Raw genomic sequence first — 21,376 nt, forward strand, 5'->3', positions numbered from 1 at the left:
CCCCATCAGTGCCTCCCAAACTGAAGATGCTCGGCACACAGAGCATAAGTCAGAATATGAGTATGAAGAAACGAATGGGGAATTTTTTAAAAAAATCTAGCTGAAAATCCTTAATTATGAAATTGCTCTTTCCTTTTTCACTTGGTAGCAGTGTTTGCCATCAGGATCTTCTACTGTCACATCAGAGATTTCTGCCCTTTGGTGCTGCAACCTGGTGACACTTCTGTACTCATTCCCACCGAAGGCTGAGGTGCGTGGCCTGGGTGCTCCCAAACAAATGCCTGTTGCTAAGGGTGCTTACAAGCCTCAGCAGACAGGCGCCTTTGTGTGCTCCAGACTCTCCTGTTGGCCAAGGGGTTCTGATGTGTCAGCTTCTTCCCCAACGATGTGAGCAAAATACCCCAACCCACAAAATTCCCTTTGTCAGGTGTGGGTCCGGTTCTGTGGCACCTAAACACAAACATCGCTGCTGCAAATCTCACATGAGCAACCCACCAGCTGGCCCTAAGCGCACACCTAAGTGTCCTCTCCTGTTGGATCCAGCTGGGCCCCCGTTGATAACAATACACGAATTGAAGAAGAGCCTGCAGCGTGGGTTACTGACAGAATACCCCGTGTGTATACGCGCATTTGCATTTGAGACATTCCATTTTCTTGGAAATCATGCTTTTAAAAAAGATCTAAAATAGAAAGGAGCCAGGCCAGGTGATGCAGACCCATAATCCCAGAGGCTGCCAGGAGGATCACAAGCTCAATGCCGGCCTTGAAAAGAAGCAGACATCATTTTCATAATCAAGGATTTTTTTTTACTAGATTTTTAAAAGATTCCACTTGTTCCTCCATGTTCACCTAAGCAACTCAGTGGTACCTGTTAGGTCAGCTGCTTGGGAGGGAGTAGAACAATCAAGGCAGCAGGACGCGCGTCAAAGAGTGACATATCAAATGCTGACAGAGAAGCCCCACTGACCCTTCTGTCCACCTATAACTCAGCAGGACCCCCGCCTATTCCAGCCTATAAAGACCCTGGGCAGCCGGGGCCACGTGCGATTTTCTCCGGCTCTCCATCCTGACCTGCACCCTGGAGGGCTGGGAATTTCACCCGAGAGCCAAAGTTTCAATAAAGCTTGCTCCGGCCACCTGTCCTCACCCTCGGACTTACAATACCCAATCTCAAATTAAAAAGGCTGTGGGTGTATTTCAATGGTAAAGGACCCACGGGTTCCTTTTCCAGTATCAAAAAATAAAACAGAAGGTAGAAGACCCAGCACGTGGAGAAATAAATATCTGAACACATCTTAAGTTCTGTTAGTAGAGACCTGTGGGGGACTGAGGCTGTAGCTCAGTGGTAGCTGCTTGCCTAGCATATGTTGGAAGCCCTGGGTTCAATTCCCAGCCCAGGGGAAAGAATAACTTATTGGAGTGACTCTTCTATTATTTCTACAATGGCATTAAAAGGTCCTCCTAATAGTTTTGCAGTGACACTTCAAGAATACTGTTTTCTAGAACCTTTGAACTGCTACAAACAAATTGTTCTGGTTTCCTGCATGCTTTTTGCCAAATGTCTTGCATTTGTAATTTGCCAGATGCCTGTACCATCTCCGTGTTCTCATCAATTCAGTGGGTGTGCGCTGGGATTTGGAGCCCGCGGTGCGGGAGAGTTGTCTCAGCTTCCTTCTTTTAGGCTGACCAACGAAGCGGTAGCTCTGGGCGACCAGGGCACAGTAGCATATGTTTGGCGGGGTAACACCAGGGTCAGGGAGCTGCAGTGCCAGGCCCCGGCCCGAAGCGGCTTCCAGAGGCGCCCCAGCAGCTGCACTTTACCCCGCGCTCCCGCTGACCGCCGCCAGGGGACGCGCGAGGCCGGGATCTGACGCCGGCTTTGCAGTGAAGTCGGAACGGGGCGGCGCTTAGGGGGGAGGGGCTGACCGGAGCGGGGCTTCCCGAGGACGAGGCCTGAGGGGGCGGGGCCACCCTCGGTGCACCCGGTCCTCCTTTCCCTCCGGATTCCTCCCCTTCGCCGCTCAGACGTCTGGTCCTTGCCGCCCTCTGCCTCCAACCCAGCCCTCTTGTGTCGCGTCTTCTTTTTCTGTCATTCTTTGCGCCACCACTTACCCATGCTCTTGTGCATCCTCCTCCTTTCCAGTCTCCTTTGCGCCTGGCTCCCTGTTTCCCCGCACTTCACCACTCTTAAACCCACTTTCCCAGCCCTCCTTTGCACACTACCTGTTCCCAGCTTCCTTTGCACCCCACTTTCCTGCCCTCAGCCCCTAGTTCAGGCTCATGTCAAGTGATCTTTTAGAGAAAGGCATGGACCAGGAAGGAGACGGTGGCTCCTCCGTGAACATCTTGCCTAGTTGTACCTGTTTCAGGACGCGGGCGATTTGGCAAATATGGAAATAGTTAAAGTGTAAGCTGTTTCTGCCCTTTTGAGCCACACCCTTCCCCAAACCCAGCCACCCAGGACCTGGACACAGACACTCCGCAGCCCAGGGCAGGACAGAGAGGCACCAGCCGGGGGTAGGCTATACCTGGACTAGGTGAGGGTGGGAAAGCCAGGTGGACTAGAGGCTGCAGGAGCTGTCTTCTGTGCCCACATGCAGGTGTTGTGCCCTGAAATGCCACTACATCTCTGTCATCATCAAGAAGAGACAGTGACCCGTGGCACATAGCTCAAGGGCAATTGAGCAGAGCAGACCTCAGACGGGCTCTCTGCTTCCAGGTTCCTGCCTTCGTGTCTCCCTTGAGACTTCAAAGCTCAGCCTTCATCCTGCTTCCTGTCAGGCCTCAGGCAGGTCCCTTGGCCTCTCAGTCCTTCAAGAAGGGTGGGTCAAGCATGCAAGGGCTGGGAGGGCCCAGGGGCTTGCACCTAGATCCCTGCACTGTGTAGTCTCTTGATTCATTCATTCCACACTGGTACCTACTGAGCCAGGCTTTGGGGACCCAGTTGTGAATAGGACATCCCAGATGCCTGTTCTTTTGGAGATCCCAATCTACCTGCACGGATGTCAATTACACAATGGTTCTTTGCCCAGAGGACCGAGTTGGCATCAGGGTGTGTGTGTGTGTGGGGGGGGGTACCAAAGAGGCACAGCATGCCTTTTTATTCAACCTATGTGGCCTGTTTGGAGAAGCCAACAGGGGACAGTATGGGGAACCTATTTCCCTGGTACTGTGAATCTTGCTCCAGCTTCTGATTGTGATGTGATAAAGGCTTATGACTGATGTGAGCTAGCTGCCAGGCAGCCCTGGGAGGTGATCAGGCAGCCAGGAAACAGAGGGGCACAGTAAGTCAACTTTGGGCCCCCGTCCCAGTCCTCTGACATCTTGGGAAACAGTAACCCAGAGGTTTAGGAAGATGCTAACTTAAATGTCCAGGGCACCCCAGTCTGGTCAACATGGCTGAAATACACCCTCCATATTCTTCCTTGAAGAAAACGTTATCTTTACTGAATGGCTTCGTGACTGTAAGTATGTCACAACTCAGGCCCTGGGATTTTGCAGCCCTTCCTCCAAGCCCAGGTCCCTGAAAGACAGAAATAAGTTGATCCAAATTGGCATTCAGATCTGTGATCCCCAGGGAAGCAGGAGAGATGTAGGGCAGGCTGATGGGGAGCTGGCACGCTGGAAACGGGTGTAGGTTTGGATGGACCCAGAGCTGGTGAAATTAGCACAGATGCATGTGATCTTGGGGACCCTAGTTCTGTGATGAAAGAGCTCAGCTCTGAATCAAATCCTGCAGAAAATCATGTTTGGGGGGAGACCAGGATGAAGAGATTATTTTCTTTCTGTTTTCTTCTTTTCTGGTGCAGGGGATTGAATCCAGGACCTCAGGCATGTAAAGCACACAGTACCACAACTACAACCGAGCCCCTGATTTTCTTGATTTTTAAAATTTTCAAAACATTTTTTCTTACTTTAAAATAACACAAAGTGTGCGTTGTTAATTTTAAAAAGTAATTATGTTCATTGTAAAATAATGTAAAGAAAAGTTTCTAGGAAAGAGAAGCAAATTAGATATCACTTCCCATCTTGACACTTGTATTGTAACATTTTGAAGGGAATTCCATGCGAAAAGACGTTTGAAGGGCTTAGCCTGTCAGGGAGTCATCATTCAATGAATATTGTCATCACCGTTAAATCCTTCCAGACTTTTCCATACACCTTTAAAAAACAGTAGACAAATATGTACTATTGGGCTGGGGATATAGCTCAGTTGGTTGAGTGCTTGCATTCCAAGCGCACCGCAAAAAAATAAAATAAAAAAATAAATAAATAAATAAAAATAAATATGTACTATTGCTTTACAATCCACCTTAAAAAAAAAAAAGACATATTAAGGGGTTGAAGATGTAGCTCATTGGTAGAGCACCTGCCTAGAACGAGCAAAGTAGACAAAAGAAAACACATTAAGGCATTAAAGACAGCTTGCTGAAGCCAGGCCTGGTGGCGCACGCCTGTAATCCCAGCAGCTAGGGAGGCTGAGGCTGGAGGACCACAAGTTCGAAGCCAGCTTCAGCAACTGAACGAGGTCCTGTCTCTAAATACAATATAAAAAAGTGCTGGGGATGTGGCTCAGTGCTTAAGCACCCTTGGGTTCAATCTCTGGTATAAATAAATAAATAAAAGCAACTTTCTGTGCCAGCCAGTGTACTCCTGGAACCAGGATCAGCAAGTCACAGCCGGGGCTGCTGTACTGTGCTTTCGGAACACTGCCACAGGCGTACTTGCAGACTATGTGTGGCTGCTTTCAAAAATGACACCAGCAGAACTGAGTGGCATTAATAGACCTGCAAGGGCCATCATATCTGTGGGTTTTCAGAAACAAATGGCCCCCCTCTGTCCTACAACATCGTAACTGTCCAGGATCCCACCGCACATTCTACCGTGATGTACTCACCCCATCTGAGGTACTGGGTGCTTTCAGTTTTTTTAATATTCCTTTCCCATAAAAACACTGTAACAAATATCCCCGTGCCTTTCCGGGCACAACTGTGACTATTTTCCTTATGCTGGGTATCTAGGAATGGAATTCCTGTATAGAGTTTTGCCTTAAAAGGTAAAAATTTTAAGGCTATAAGTATGAATTGTAGGGCTGGGGATACAGCTCAGTTGGTAGAGTGCTTGCCTTTCAAGCACAAAGCCCCGGGTTCAATCCCCAGCACCGCAAAAAAAAAAAAAAAAAAAGAAAAAAAAAAAAGTATGAATTGTAGTTTCCTTCCACCTCCCTCCCCCTACACACAAAGTTTGTTGCCTGGGGGCAACTTTTGAAAATCTTTCTACATCATCGCCAGCTCTGAGCACTATCATTTTAAAACACATTTACAGCTTTTACTGGTCTGTTTCCCTCTATCCCCTCTTAGGAACAGTTCTATCTGTATACACCTAAAGGACCCCTCCCCCCACCTTTCTGATTTCTGTTCTAAAGGTGTCTGGCATGATCCTCATTGGCCTGGGCCTCAGTGTCAAGTATGGAGAGGCCAACCTGACAAGGGTCCTTGGATTGTCTTCTGCATACCTCTTTCACGTTGGGTACCTGTGCCTGATCATAGGATGCATCACCCTTCTGCTTGGCCTTGCGGGGTGGTATGGAGCTACGAAAGAAAGCAGAAACACTCTCTTCTTTGTAAGTTGGATCTGCACATAGACCCCACCTGGCCTGTGCCCCATGTACAAATCCCCTTTGCATGTCTTGCAAACACCTTTGCTCAGTAGCCCTTTTTCAACTCCGTTTGGGGTGTCTTGCTTCATGGCAACAGGTGCACCCATTTTTCCCATTAGGACAGATCTTGTTCTGAATTCCTCCTGTCCCCAAGGTCATAAAGCATATTTGCCTAAGTTTCTTCAAAATTTTTAAAGTCTTGATCTCTCACTTTTAGTTATTTTATAGTTTAATTATATGTGTGGTGTGAGGTAGGGATCTGATTTCACAAACACACACACACACACACACACACCCCAGTGAGAGACTGTCCCATGCATTGAGGGGCCCGGGCAGTCTTCCTGTCACACTTGGGTCAGTTCCACTGTGTTCCACTGGTTTACGTGTCTGTCCTTTGCTGACAGAGTGTTGTTGTAATCCCCATACATAAGTTCATGGTATCTGAACATTTCAGGTATGACTGTGCAGATGGCATGCCACAGAGTCTCACTCATTCTTACATCCAGCCTTGACTTCGCATCTCCCCAAATGCCAGCTCCTAGCTTCCCGATTCCCATTTCATCTCTGATGTGCCCCTAGAATTTTGTTCGAGTGGACTGTCCCACCTAAGTTTGATGCTGTCTGTAGCGTATTGTTTTCCTTCTTCCACTGCATTACTGCAAAACACTGGTTATTTTATTTTGGGGATTTTCAGGGAGATTCTTAGTCTAGTAGCTTCTTAACGCACAGATGATTGGTAGAAGCACCCCTCCACCTCACTGAAGGTCTTTCATTTCCTTCCTTCCTTCTTTCCTTCTCTTTTCCCCTCCCTCCTTTTCTCCTCCTTTCAGTGCTGGGGAGTGAACCCAGGTCCTCACTGCATGCTAGCCACCCTGTACCACTAAGCCACATTCCCAACTCCCTTGTTTTCTCTCAATGACCTCATTCAACAAATTCTTATTCAATAGGTTCTGCGCCTGCAAATTTTCGTTTTCACTTCCATAGGGAAGAAATGGACCCTATTTTATCCTTTGTTTCACTTGGAAGACTTCGAGACTCCTCTGTCTTCCTTTGCTCAGTAGCCCCACTAACCTATTAGTAAATTCCATTAGCTTTCTCCCCAGGATATGTCCCTGTCCCTCGAAATCCTCCTGAGACTTCACTCAAGAAACAAAAATCTTTTGGGTGGCGTTGAATGGCTTTAACCCCAGGGCTCCAAGGCGCCCTCTGGTGACTGTGGGCGGAACGGCCTGTTGGGGCGGGGAGGCTAGACCTAGTAGGATGGTAAAGGTCCCGGATGAGAGTGGGCAGTTTCAGGGTAGATTCTAAAGGTGAAACCCAGAGGATTTGTTGACTGCTAGGTGTCTGTCGTCTGGAAGCCTCAGCCACCTAGAGGCAGGGACATATTATTAGTTGTCATCAACTGCAACATGTGTCATTTAGCTGGGCTCCTGCAACTGCTAAGCCCAGCACCAGTGTATGCTCCTGTGGACTGTGGGAATCCAGGAGGCGCGTGCATCTACTACTTTCCCGCCTCTCCTTGTCAAGGCTGGATAAGCCCTGCTGGTGACCAGTCTGGGGACTCAGAGCCTGGGTTATCAAATAGATGTCTAATAATAGTGGCAATCATAACAATGGATACAGACGGGAATAGATGAACTGGAAGCAAGGTGCTGAGTTTACTTGACTCGCGTGTCTTCGAGGGGCGTTACAGAATCCAGTGAAGCCCCCTGAGCTGACCCCACTGCTACATTGTACAGGTGGGGAAACTAAAGCCCAAAGAAGAAAGAGGTTTCTCCGAGGTGTAGCAGCAGTATTTCCTATGGTCCTCTACCAGGCATGTGACTTATCAGAAAATGAGGCCAGCAGGTGTTACTTCCCTGGGGCACCTACCGACCTGTCATCAGCAACTTCCCTGCAGTCCCTGTCTAAAATTTGTCTCCCTTGTTCTGTCCCCCACTGCCCCCCCCCCATCGAGTGCTAGGGGCAGAACCCAGGGCCTTGCACATGCTGGGCAAGCTACATCACCAACCCTTTTCAAATTTTACTTTGAAACAGCGTCTCCACTCAGTTTCCCAGGCTGGCCTCGAACTTACGGCTCTCCTGCCTCAGCTTCCAAGTAGATGGGTTTCAGACATAAGCCAAGGCGCCCAGTAGAGCCCTGCTTTTCATTGTCCCTTCTGCCTCTCCACCAAGATTGCTCTCTGCACACCCCACTTTAAGGTCTCCTCTTAAGCCTCCCCTGTTAGCTGGGGGTCCAGCTAACAGCCCCCCAAAGTATCCCCCTGCTAGCATCCTTGATCCCCTATCCAACATGCAGAAAAGTGACTGGGGAGAAATAAAATCCACCAGCCTCCCATCCCCCACTCCAGGTGTGAATTCTTTCAAGCTGGAGCAGAGGAGAGAGGTCTGGGATGGGAGGTGGGGTGGGTACAGTCCCCGGATGTGGCTGAGCAGGCTCCCAGCCCTGCATTGTCCCCATCTGTCTTCCAGTGTTTCCTGCTCATGGTTATCATTCTCATCCTGGAAATCACCGCCGCTGCTGTGGTCCTCGCCCTCTTCCGGATGGTAAGTACTGAGCTGCTTCTCTCCATCCATTTCTGAAAAGAATAGAGGAGGACAGAAGCCCTGCCCCCTGGAGGCACCCACACTGGGTACCTGTCCCTAGATGGCAGAGATTTGGTGATGGAGGGATCTGGGGTCCCTTGGATGGATGTGCCTCCAGAGATGAGGCAAAAAGCTGAAAACTTCCCTTCCCAAAGACCCCAAGAAACCTGCCAAGTTCATTTTGGACCAGGTGGACCAGGTCTCCTATGTTTGGTGAAGGGAAAGGGGGAGATTGGAAAAAAGTACCCCTTGTTGGGGTTTTGAAAAATGTTCAAAACAGGATTATTTTGCAAAACTCATGAAAATAACAAAAGCTTGAGTGCTTGCACCTAACAATCTCATTTCTGGAAATTGCCCGAGGATTTACTTGCTTGGGCACAGAGTGACATATGTCATACTAGGGCTTGCAAAAATCACAGACAGCTAGGCACAGTGGTGCAGACCTATAGTCCCAGCTGCTCAGGAGGCCGGTGCAGGAGCATTGCAAACTGGAGACCAGGCTGGACGATTCAGCCAGTACCACACCAGGGCTGGTGGTTCTGGGACCGAGCTCACAAAGAGATTGCAGACAGCCTAGGGGCTTAGGTGAGTGACAGCACATCTGCATACTGAAGACCTGTGCTCCTGAAACAAGTAAGGAGGCCGCTCTCTGTGCACGAGATGGAATGTTCACTGGGACAGAGAGCTGTCCTCCTTAGCAGTATCCCAAGAAGATTCATTGGCCTGTGGTGTATTGGGAGGTGATACCAGGAAGCACTTGTAGGGGACAGAAGAAGTAAAGTAGGAAAGGAAAGGCAGCCCACAAAGGTGACACTGTGGGCCCCTGGACTTGGTCCTGCTGGGGATGTCTGGGATACAAGGTAGAACGTGCATCTAAGTTATTTCACTCCAGGGGCGAGGGAGCCGGGGTAGTGACCCACCAACTCCCATCAGCCACTGGTGGAGGGTGGCTCATAGGGTGCTTAGGCACAGAGGCCACCAAGAACCCTCACTTGCTGGCAGTTGGAGGCCAGACCAGTGCACACGGAAATGATAGGGCACCACGAACACCTGCTACTCTTGTTGAGAACAGCCAGATGCAGAACAATGACAGCAATTTCAGGCCGGGAGAAAAATAATGAAAATATACTTTGCTTTGACACACATCCAATATCTCTTTGGGGACACAGGAAACGGGAATAGTCATCGACATGAAGTGGGAGGAACTCTGGCTGGGAGAAAGAGGTGGGAGGTGGACACTTTTCATGATCTACCCTTGTGGGCTTTGTCAGTTTTGAAGATGGGACTATATCACCTCTTTGGGGAAAAGAAAAAAAAAAAAGGAAACCTTTACTTAAATAATCGAAAAATTAAGTTTCTCCCCTAATGTGTGCCGAGAGGGATTTGATTGGTGAGGATGAGGCTGAGTTCTTGAATCGAGGTACAGCCAAGCTGTGGGCGTCGCAGCTTGTGGGCGATTGGAAAGAGCAGATGATTCAAGTTCATTAGCGATGGGTACGACCAGATGCGCATGGCGGCAGACCCACGCTCTGCAGCGTGTCCCCCTGCCTGCCTGGCACCCTGGCAGCCCGAGTGTGTCCCCCTTGAGCACAGACCCACGAACCGAGGGTAAGAAAAGAGGGGACCTCACGTCCCCTGTCCACCCACAAGAAACAAACGTCGCTTCCCGGCCACCCTTGCTATTTTGGGTGCTCATTGTCTCGGGTCTCATGTTCAAGGTTCGAGAAATGGCCTTGGAGCACACCTTTGTGACCCTGAGGAAGAATTACAGAGGTTACAATGAGCCAGACGACTATTCTGAACAATGGAACTTGGTCATGGAGAAGGTGAGGTTCACTTTAAAAAAAAAATGTGGTAAAAATATACTTGACAGGAAATTTACCATTTTTGAGCATATAGGTCAATGGCATTAAAGTCCATTCACCACCATCCATCTCCAGAACATTCCATCTTCCCAAACTGCAACTCTGTCCTCATGAAACACCGACTCCCCATCCCCCAGATCCTTACCCCCCATTCTATTCTCTGCTTCTACGGATCTGGTAGCTCTGGGGACTTCCTGTGAGTGGACCCATTCTGTGACTGGCTTATTCTGCTGAACATACTGTCTCTGAAATTCATTCATACTGTAACCTTCTTAAGGTCAAATCAATTTGTTTATCCATTCATCCATCATTGGACCCTCAGGTTGCTTCTGCCTTCTGGCTGCCCTGAATAAAACCCATTCTGAGCACAGTTGTCCTGGTTCCTGCTTTTACCCAGAAATGTATTTGCTGGGTCCTATAGGTATTCTCTGTTTCATTCATTAATTTTTTTGGGGGGGGTGGTACTGGGGATTTCACCCAGGGCATTGTGCATGCTAGACAAGTGCCACACCCCCGGTTCTTTTATTTTGTATTTTGACACATAGTTTCATTAAGTTGTGGAGGCTGGCCTTGAACTTGTGATCCTCCTGCCTCAGCCTTTCGAGTTGCTGGGATTACAGGCATGCACCACTAGTTTTTTTTTTTTTTTTTTTTTTTTTTTTTATAAATAGAGAATCACAATCCCCACAGGCATAAGGAGGTGAGACTCCCATCTTGTCCCTTGGTATTTAGGAAGTAGACTGGCCTGCCATCTGAGTTCTTGGACCAGGTGGTTGAGGACAGTTTCTGGAAGGGAAAATTCATTGCCCGTTTCAGGTTGCATTTTACATCTGAGTCAAGTCCAGGAGCTGCTGCGAGGTCAAGGTCAGGCTGTGGAGCGGGTGTGGAATGGGGAGCAGAGCTTGTCCACCTCCCAGCTTCTGCTTTTCAAGCTTGAGGTGGTGGAAAATGTCTCTCATTCATTCATTCAATCCTTAGACTAATACTTATTGAGCATCTGTTATGTGCCAGGCACTGATCAGGGCTCTGGGGACACAGTAAGGCATTTGAAAAACCCTCCTTCTGTTCATGACACTTAAAATGGAAGATAGAAGAGAAAACAATAAGAAACAGTATCAAGGGTGATAAGTTACATGTCAAAAGGCAGGGAAGGGGCTGGGGTTGTGGCTCAGTGGTAGAGTGCTTGCTAGCGTGCACGAGGTACTGGGTTCAGTTCTCAGCAGCGCGTAAAATAGTCATTGTGTCCATCTACAACTAAAAAAGAAGTTTTTTTAAAAAAGTCAGGGAAAAGGCACAGAGAGTGAGGGTTTTATTTACCCTTTAGTGCTACTTTTCAACTGTTTTTAGCACCCAGAAGGAAAGGCTTTCATTGTCCCCTTGAGGTCCTTCGGGTCATGTGACAAGTTGTGACCAAAGGACTGACAACAGAAGCCATGAACCTTGCCTGTGGACCGGGCCACTGGATTGGCTTGTGCAGGGCCTCCAGAGTGCTCTTTCCTTTTGCCACAACCATGGAACATGGTGGCTGCTCCATTAGCCTGAGTCCCTGAGTGCCTTTTCTCTCGTCAGTACTGGGAATAGAACCTAGGGTCACTCTACTATGATATCCCCAGCCTTTTTTTAATTTTGAGACTGTCTTGCTAAGTTGCTGAGGCTGGCTTCAAACTGGCAATCCTCCTGCCTCAGCCTTCTGAGTAGCTGGGACTACAGGTATACATCACTATGCCTGGTGTCCTGAGTGCCTTTGATAAGCAGAGTTCCCCTGCCAAGTTGCGATGGGCGTGTGTATGAATGAGGAGTGAACTATAGTCACCCTCTGCATGTGTGGGTTCTGCATCCTCAGATTCACCAGCCATGGGTTGAAAAAAAATTTTTAAGTTGCATCTGAGAGCTGGGGGTGTAGCCCAGTGGTAGAGCACTTGCCTGGCATGCAAGAGGCCCTGGGTTTGAGCCCTGGTCACACCAAAAAAGTTTGGTGTAGTCTTTGAAGTGTGCAATAGCATTATATAGTCTATGTTTAAAAGACCAATGCACATGCCTTCATTTAAAAGTACTTCGCAGCCCTGCCTCCTGGTGCATATCTGTAATCCCAGCTACTTGGGAGGCTGAGGAAGGAGAATCACAAGTTCAAGGTCAGCCTCAGCAACTCAGCCAAGACCCTGTCTTAAGATAAAAAACTTTTAAAGAGGGACTGTGTGGCGTACACCTATAATCCCAGTGACTCGGGAGGCAGAGGCAGGATGATTGCAAATTTGAGGTCAGCCTTGGCAACTTAATGATCCCCTATCTCAACATTTAAAAAGTATTTAAAATGCAGGGAGTGTAGCTCAGTGGCATTACACTTGCCTAGCATAGATGGGGCCTTGAATTCCATTCCTAGCACGGGGGTGGGGTGGGCAGGAAGCAAAACCAGATACAAACAAACAAGCAAAACCTTATTACTAAAAAGTGCTAACATTCATCAGCACCACCAATAGACTTGCTTGATGTAAGGTTGCTGCACACCTTCAATTTGTTAAAAAAAAAAAAAAAAAAAAAAAAAAAAAAAAAACAGCAACAAAAATCAGTACCTGCGAAGCACAATAAAGTGAGACACAATAAATTTAGCCATTCTTGTTATCTGGAGATGATTTGAAGAATACAGGAGGATATGTGTAGGTTCCATGTAAACACTGTCCCATTTTCTATGAGGTATTTGAGCAGCTGTGGATTTTAATCTCCATGGGTGGGATGGGGTGGCGAGGAACCATTACACTGAGATGGAGGGACTCTTTGTTACATCCACATAACTGAGCCCAGCCTGACTGATCCAGGGGATGTAGCTAATTTAGAGAGGGTGGTCAAGACAAGCCTGTCTGAGAAGAGACCTTTGAACAGAGATCTGAATGAAGTTAGGGAGGGAACCAGCAGATATTTGAAGGGCGAGCATTCTAAAAAGAGGGAACAGTCTGAGCAAGCCCCTGAGGCTGGGGCTTGCTAAGTGTGTTTGAGGAACAGTGAAGAAATTGGTAAGGCCTGAGCTGAGTGAGTAAAGGGTTGGGGGTGTGAAGAGGTGGATTGTGCAGGGCCTCATGTTTACATAGACCGAGACCAGAGGCCGAGAAGTTTCTGAGCTACCATTGGGCGGTGTTGGGGCATTTAGCCCGATTGCTCTGGACGGTAGCCATGGTGATGGTGATTTCTACTGTCTTATTATTTTATCATTTGAAAGGGAGTCTTCAATATTTCTTCTTCTGCTCTCTGTGCAGTTGAAGTGTTGTGGGGTGAATAACTACACGGATTTTTCTGGCTCTTCCTTTGAAATGACAACTGGTCACACCTACCCGAGGGGCTGCTGCAAATCCATAGGAACGGCGGCCTGTGATGGGCACACGGTGTCCAGAGACGTCATCCACCAGAAGGTGACTCAAGTGCAGCTGTGAGCTTACAGACCCAACGGGCTGGTGACTTTTCTCTTTTGTGGCACAGGGGGTGGAACCCAGGTGGGAGGGGGCAGCTCTACCACTCTCCAGCCCTTCTTATTGTATTTTAAGACTGGGTCTCACTAAGTTGCCCAGGCAGGCCTCAAACTTGTGATCTTCCTCCCTCAGCCTCCTGAGTAGTTGGGATCACATTTCTCCAGCCCGCTGGCTGTGGATTTTCTAAAAATACTTGTTTGTGGGGACCTTAGCAAAGGGGATGAGGGAGAGAGGAATCAGAGAAATCAACTCTCACTGAGTGTTCAGACTTTTTTTTTTTTGGTGCCAGGGATTGAACCCAGGGGCACTTAACCACTGAACATCTCCAGCCACCCCCCCTTTTTTAAAAAAAATTATTTTAGACGTTGATAGACCTCTATTTTATTCATTTATTTGTATGTGGTGCTGAGAATTGAACCCAGTGCCTCACACATGCCAGGCAAATGCTCTACCACTGAGCCCCAGCCCCAGCCCTCCAGCCCTTTTTCATAGTTTATTTACAGACAGGGTCTCATTGAGTTGCTCAGGGTCTCTCTCACTAAGTTGCTGAGGCTGGCTTTGGACTTGTGAACCTCCTGCCTCCCCCTTCTGAACTGCTGGGATACAGGTGTGCACCACCACACCTGGCTCAGCTCCTTTTAATACATAATCTTGAGGAGAGTATCACTCAGTTTTCCTTACTGTAACAAAATATCTGAGATAATCGACTTAAAAAGAGGAAAGGTTTATTCTAGCTTACACTTTCAGAGGTTTCAGTCCTTTCAGTTGGCCCCATTCTTTTTTGGCCTATAGCAAGGTGGCACATCATGTTGGGAGTGTGTGGCAGAGGAAGCCTGTTCACCTCATGGCAATGGATGAAAAAGAGAGAGGAAGAGACCAGGGTACCACAATCCCCTTCATGGGCCCACTCCCTTGACCCCCATGACCTAAACACCTCCCATTAGGCCCCACCTCTTAGTGGTTCCACTGCCTTCTGATAGTGCCCCTTGGGAGGTTAAAGTTACGTTTCCACTTCACAGATGGGAAACTGAGGTCCAGAGAGGGAATGTGACTAGTTCAAGGTCAACATGGCCTTGACAAAGTTGGGATCTGATTCCACTTTGTCTTGAGTCCTTTGTCTGGGTCATTTTGCCTGCTCTATGGGCTGAAGTTGCAGCAATAATGATAAAAATATGATAATCCTGGTGATAGTAATGGCCAAACATGTGACTAAGCACTCACTGAGGCTGTTTAAAACAAAAAAACCACTGTTAGTTATTTCTCAGTGCACTTTATATATAAATAGAAGGGCTTTGTTTCGTAAGTACTCAGCACCTTCTCAGCCCTTCCCATGGATTTTCTCATTCCTCTCATGAGGTGGGTACTATCGCTTTTTCCATTTTATAGGTGAGGAAACTGAGGCTCAGAGAGGTTAGGAGACCAGATGAGGTGGCGGGCTTGCACCTGTTCGGTGAACACTCAGCCACTGAGCCACACCCCAACCTCACCGTGAGCTCCATCACATCGCCTCTCAAGTTGGGGATCACTCCTTTTTTTGCTTTGTAGATTAAGGAAAGGAGGCACAGAGGTCCCAATGAACAGGGAGTAGTGCAGCTGAATTTCAAGCCCCACCCTCAGATCCCCCTTCACTTCTGCCACAAGGGAACAAACACAGGGCTCTTCTCTAAGGGGAGAAATATGAATATCATCTGGCCTCCCTCCAACCATCCACACCAGATGGCTCCTGCTCCGAGCCAGGTCTTATGGAGAACCAGCTGGGCTGACTGCCAGGCTAGGGCCTCACAGGTAGACTTGGGGCCACACACTGGCCCCTGGGCTCTGAACAACTGCCTGTCACCTCCTCTCCTCCCGTTTTTTCCCCTCCTCACTCCACTCCTTCCACAGTGGTCTTCTCACAGCTGCTCAAAAAACATCAGGCACAGTCCTGCCTCAGGGCCTTTGTCTATGCTGGTCCTGTCTGGAATGCTTTTCCCCAGATGTCTTCCTATCTCATCTCTTGCCATTCTGCGTTCAAATGTCACTTCTAAGTGAGGCTGTTCCTGACCTCCTTCTGTAAAAGGATCCCCTCCCAGCCATCACACTGTCCTCGTACCCACTTCACGGTCCTCCCAGTACTGGGAACCACTGCTTGCTTGTCACCCCCAGCGCAGATATCAGCCCCATGAAGGCAGGAATTTCATCTGTTTTGAACACTGCTGTGTCACCAGTGACCAGGTCAGTTCCTGGCACACTGGTACTAAACAGTGACAACTGCAAGCTCAAGGAAGCTCAATCCTCCAAAGGCAAGACATTCCAGGGACCTTGAAAGGGGAGCAGCTGTGACAGAGGGAAGGGAGGGATAAGCCCCTCCCCCACCTCTAGGTGACTTGCAGCCATCCATTCTGTTCTCCTCACCTCATAAAACTATAGTACCACCTCATGAGGTTATGTGAGAGATGGTGATAAAATACACATAAGGGACTGAGAAGGTGCTAAGTACATATGTAATAAAGCCCTTCTGTTCATATGTAAAGAGTCCTCAGAAATAACTAACAGAAGCTGGGGACATAGCTCAATGAGACCTGGGTTCGATCCCCAGCACCATGAAGAAGAAAAGGAAAGAAAGGAAAAAGGGAAAGGCAGGCAAGCAGGCAGGCAAGCAGGCAGGCAGGCAGGCAGGAAGGAAGGAAAGAAGGAAGGGTGGGTGCGTTCCTTGCAAAGTGTCAGGCCACTGCCATGTTCATGTAGATACTTTGTTTCACTCCCCTCTAAAATTCTTGCAAGGCAGATTCTGTCGGTCCCATTTACAGATGGGATAGCAGAGGCGCAGAGAGGTGGAATGACCTCTCCCAGGTCGCACAGTTCTGTTCCAGGGTGCGTGGCCGCAGGTGACCACACCAGCACAGATGGAGAAGGGAGTGGGCTGTGCGGCCTCAGTGAAGCATTGTGGTGAGGGGGCAAGGCAGATGCCGGGCTCCAGGGGTCGGCCGAAGAGGAGGAGCCAAGGCACCAGGGAGGGTTCGTCCCCTTCTCCTCTGAGAGGCACCTGACCCACCCCAGGAGTAGAGTAGTGGACGAGTCGGGGGTCCCTCGCCAGCTCCTCCCGCTTTGATATTTGCATCCTCAGGGCTGTTTCCTCAAGCTCCTGAAGATAACCCAGACTCAGAGCTCCACCCTGAGCGGCGTCTCCCTGGGGGCAGCAGTGATACAGGTAAGACCTGGCCTCTCTGGTCACATGGAGGTTTTTCTTTTCTTTCTATTTCTCTCTCTCTCTCTCTTTTTTTTTTTTTTTGGTACTGAGGGTTGAATCTGGGGGGCCTTAACCACTGAACCACATCCCCGCCCCTTTTTATTTTTTATTTTGAGACAGGGTCTCACTAAGTTTTTAAGGCCTTGCTAAATTACTGAGGTTGACTTTGAATTTGCCATCCTCCTGCCTCAGCCTCCCAAGCCGCTGGGATTACAGGTGGGGGCCACCTTGCATGACCACATGGAAGCACCTAGGGTGCGCTGAACACTGTTCTCATCAAGGGGATGGGAGGGGGCATAAAAGCGACCAAAGGACAAAAATCTCTCCCAGGTGGAGCTGATATTCAAATGACTATTTCTGTTAAAGATACTTGCTGCAGGCTGGGACGTAGCTCAGTGGTAGAGCTCTTGTCTAGCGTGTACAGGGGCTGTGGGGTTCACCGCCGGCACCACAAAATCAAAACAAAAAGCAAGAAAGGGTGGGGTGTGGTGGCACAGGCCTGTAATCCCAGCAGCTTGGGAGACTGAGGCAGGAGGATCTCGAATTTAAAGCCAGCCTCAGCAAAAGTGCGGCACTAAGCAACTCAGTGAGACCCTGTCTCTAAATAAAATACAAACTAGGGCTGGGATGTGGCTCAGTGGTCCAGTGCCCCTGAGTTCAATCCCCGGTACCCAAAACAAAAACAAAAACAAACAAACAAATAGACAAAAAAAGCAAGAAAGAAAAAGAAAATTCACTGGAAAGGGGACAGCATGAGAGTACAGGGCCTCCACCCCGACGTGGAGAGGAAGAACACTGGCTTGACCTGGGGTCATGTCCAGATCGCTATCCTGGTAGGGGTCCTGTGTGGGGAGGCCCTGAGAGCCGGGACTTGGCCCTAGTTGTGTCACTCACTAGCTGTCTGTCTGAGGGTCACTGGGTGGCATGATGAGGTGAAAGTCAAAGGCTTTGCACGATGCTCTGCCTGACCTGATTCTGGAAGGCTCTTGTCAGCTCTAGAAAGGCCTCGCCTAGTGCAGGGGTCAGAGGGCAGGGGCTGAAAGGTGGTGTGTTTTCCGTACTTCACTGGAGATGCCTGAAGACCACTCACGGTGGAGGCACTGTGTACGAGGCTATTCTCACCCCTGAACCCTGTCTGAAGAGATCTTCGACATGGACAATTGTCTCAGTCTGTTTCCTGTTGCCATCTAAGAATACCTGAGACTGGATGTTATGGCTCGGATCCAGAATGTCCCCCAAAGCCCTGTGGTAAAAGCCTGGTCACCAGTCTCTGGTGCCACTGGGAGACAGTGGGACCTTCAATATGTGGGACCTAGCCTGACACAGTGGCGCATGTTTGTAATTCCAGTGGCTCAGGAGGCTAAGGCAGGAGGATTGCAAGTTCAAGGGCAGCCTCAGCAACATAGCAAGACCCTGTCTCAGAATAAAACATAAAAAGAGCTAGGCATGTGGCCCAGTGCACTGGGCTAAATCTGATTTCCAGAGTTGCCAAATTGTTGTCAAGTTGTGTGTGTGTGTGTGAGATGTGTTACTGGGTATCAAATCCAGGGCCTTATACTTTCTGAGCATGCGCTGTAATCCTGAGTGACACCCCCAGCCCAGGAATGATTTTTTAAAAGAAGTAAACAGAAATTTTGGGATTAACACGTGCAATTAAAATTAAAATTTCACAAAAATTTAATGAATTTAAGCTGACAGAAGAAAGAATCAGTGGGGAAGTTGAATGAACTGAGATTACTTAGTCTGAGGGACAGAAAGAAAAATTTACAGAGCCTCAGGGCCTACGGGACACCATCAAAAAGACTAACGTGTGCAACAAACATCCTCGAGAGGAGAAGAAGCGGAAAAGAGCGGCAGCCAGACAGTCTCCAAACCAAGAATCTACGCCTCCAAGAAGTTGGACGAACTCCAAGCAGAACAGACTCGGAGAGTCCCACACCCACATGCTGCACAGAAGACAGGACGGGACAGGAGGTGCATGTCAGGGGTGGAGCGTGTGCTTAGCATGAGTAAAGCCCTGGGTACAACCTCCAGTGTCCAAAACAGAACACAAACAAAAAGCAAAGCAAAACCAAAGAGAGAAAGAAAGAAAGAGGGACACAACTCATTTGTCATGAGAAACTATGGAGGACAAAAGTAGTGGATGGCATATTTAAATGCTCAAAGAACAAAAGCTGTCAACTAAGAATTCTATACCCAGCAAAATTACCCTTACAATGATGGAGAACTTAAGACATTAGCAGGTAAACGAAAACCAAGGAAAGTAATTAGCAGACCTGCCCCACAAGAAATCCTAAAGGGTATCTATCCATCAGGCCAAAATGAAGGACAAAACATACTGACCTGTTAAATCCCAAGTTTTTGTTCCTGTGAATATTTCAAAGATTGACACAGCACATTAAAGGAGGTGGGAAATAGCAACCTCGTGCTTGTGTATATTATTATGTCAATTTTATTATAATTATGTTATTTTATAATTATGTTACATAATTATATACTATATTTAAGCTTCTTTTGGTGTTCCATATCTTGTACAATGGGACCAAATAGGTTAATATGAATCTTCTTCCTGAAATAAAATTTTGAAAAACAATACAAAAGTCTTTTTACTCAGAGTTGTCTACTTGTTCTTGATTTAAAAGACAACTGCAGCCAGGCATGGTGGTGTATGCCTAGAGTCCCAGCTACTCAGGAGGTCAAGGTAGGAGGATCGATTGTGCCCAGGAATTCAAGAACAGCTTTGGCAACATAGCAAGACCCTATGTCAAAAATTTAATTAATCAATCAACTAATTAATTAAAAAGACAACTTCATAAAGTAATATCTATAAAATTGTGCTGATTAACTTATATGTAAAGATTCCATTTGTATGAAAATAATACTATAAAGGAAGATAGAATGAGACTATGAAGGAGCATATATTTTGTATGTTATTAGTTTGGTACAAATCCAAACTACATGGCAAAAGTAAAGATTTTAATTGCAATCCCTAAGGCAACCACTAAGAAATAATTTTAAAGTATTGGAAAGTGGGCTGAGGATATAGCTCGGTTAGTAGGGTGCTTGCCTCACAAGCACAAGGCCCTGGGTTCAATCCCCAGTACTAAAAAAAAAAAAAAAAAAAAAAAAAAAAAAATTGGAAAGTGAGGGAATTAAAATGGTACATTAGAAAATATCTAATGCAAAAGAAGTCCATGATGAAAGAATAGGGGATCAAAACACAGGACAAATAGAAAACAAATTACAAAGTGGCAGATAGATACCCTACTTCATCAGCAATTGCATTAAATGTAAAAGGATTAAACATTCTGATCAAAGACAGAGATTGGAAGGATGGATTTAAAAATCTGATCAATCTATACTCAGCGTATGAGAAACACTGTGGCTTCAAAGACAAATGTTTTGAAATTAAAGGGTAGAAAAAGATGTACCATGTCAACAGTACCTTATAATGGAGAGCTGTAATGGCTATACTAATATCAGATCAAAAAACAGTCACTAGAGACAAGGAAGGACATTTCATAATGATGAAAGGGTCAATGCATACGGAAGTCATTATAATTTCAAGCATCATATATACATATAAATGTAAAACAAACAAAATTAACATTAACATAAACACACATGCCCCTCAGAATAGAACTCCAAAATAAATGAAGCAAAAACTGATGGAATGGGGAGGATAGACAAGTCAACAGCAGTAATTGGAGATTTTAATACCATACTTTCAAAAATGAGTAGAAGGACTAAAGAGAAGTCCAACAAGAACAGTGTGCTTGTGGAAAGCTCAGGATGGGCAGAAGCAGGGTGTCGGGGTGTCAAAGGAACACCCAACCTCTCTTCTCCTGCCCTCTATTTCCTGTCTGTGCTTCCTAATGGACAAACCTTACAGGAAGCTGGAGGCAGGAGGGACTGGGAAACGTAGTCCTCAGGAATCAGGAGACTGCAGGAAAGAGTGCACATAGGATGAGTGAAACAACGGGACAGTTACTCATATGCACCATGACAAGGCCTATGCCCACTGCTGGTTTCACTGTGTTAACAGGACCAAAGTAGCTTTAAGTTGGCCCAGACAGACCTTCAGCCATCTGTAAAATTCTGCTTCAGGATGTTCCCCGTACCGTTTGGTCTGGTTTCTGGTTCTCTAGCAAGGCCTCAGTGTTTCTTCTTCCATTTCAGTTGCCAGGCATCCTTGCCACCCTGCTGCTGTTCATCAAGCTGGGCTGACAGCCCTTGAGAAGACAGGACGAGCCCGCCTGGATTCTGGATATTGGCCTTCATTTTTATTTCTCTGTGGCACTCACTGTTTGGGAAGCAAGATTGATAATAAAGAATTCAGAAAACCCCATCCATCCTGACTCCTTTCTCTTTAGTGCCATTTTTCATACCAGCTAGCAATGACTTTAGCTTGAAATACTGAAAGGGATGCTGTATAAATCCTTTTGTTGTTACAGTAATGAAAAACCTGAGGCTGGGTACTTAGGAAGACAAGAATTCTATTTAGCTTAGTTTGGGAGCCAGAAAATCCAAACGGTATAGTGCCTGCTCTGGTGGGGGCTTCCCTGGCTTTATTACCTCA

General features: G+C 47.4%; 1 protein-coding gene across 2 annotated transcripts; it reads left to right on the forward strand.

Moving 5' to 3' along the window:
* Nucleotides 1-3,395: 3,395 nt before the first annotated feature.
* On the forward strand, nucleotides 3,396-21,068 carry TSPAN16 (tetraspanin 16; the record flags this gene model as incomplete). Of its 2 annotated transcripts, XM_079114795.1 has the most annotated exons (7): nucleotides 3,396-3,464; nucleotides 5,426-5,623; nucleotides 8,132-8,206; nucleotides 9,964-10,071; nucleotides 13,359-13,511; nucleotides 16,675-16,758; nucleotides 20,977-21,068. In XM_079114795.1, the coding sequence occupies 7 exons, from the start codon at nucleotides 3,396-3,398 to the stop codon at nucleotides 21,022-21,024; spliced, it is 735 nt and encodes a 244-aa protein (XP_078970921.1). In that variant the 3' UTR covers nucleotides 21,025-21,068. The 2 variants fall into 2 exon arrangements, with proteins under 2 accessions (XP_078970921.1, XP_078970922.1); XM_079114796.1 differs by lacking the exon at nucleotides 8,132-8,206.
* Nucleotides 21,069-21,376: the final 308 nt, after the last annotated feature.

Source organism: Sciurus vulgaris (genome assembly GCF_902686455.1).
Source record: "Sciurus vulgaris genome assembly, chromosome: 16".
Classification (NCBI taxonomy): domain Eukaryota; kingdom Metazoa; phylum Chordata; class Mammalia; order Rodentia; family Sciuridae; genus Sciurus; species Sciurus vulgaris.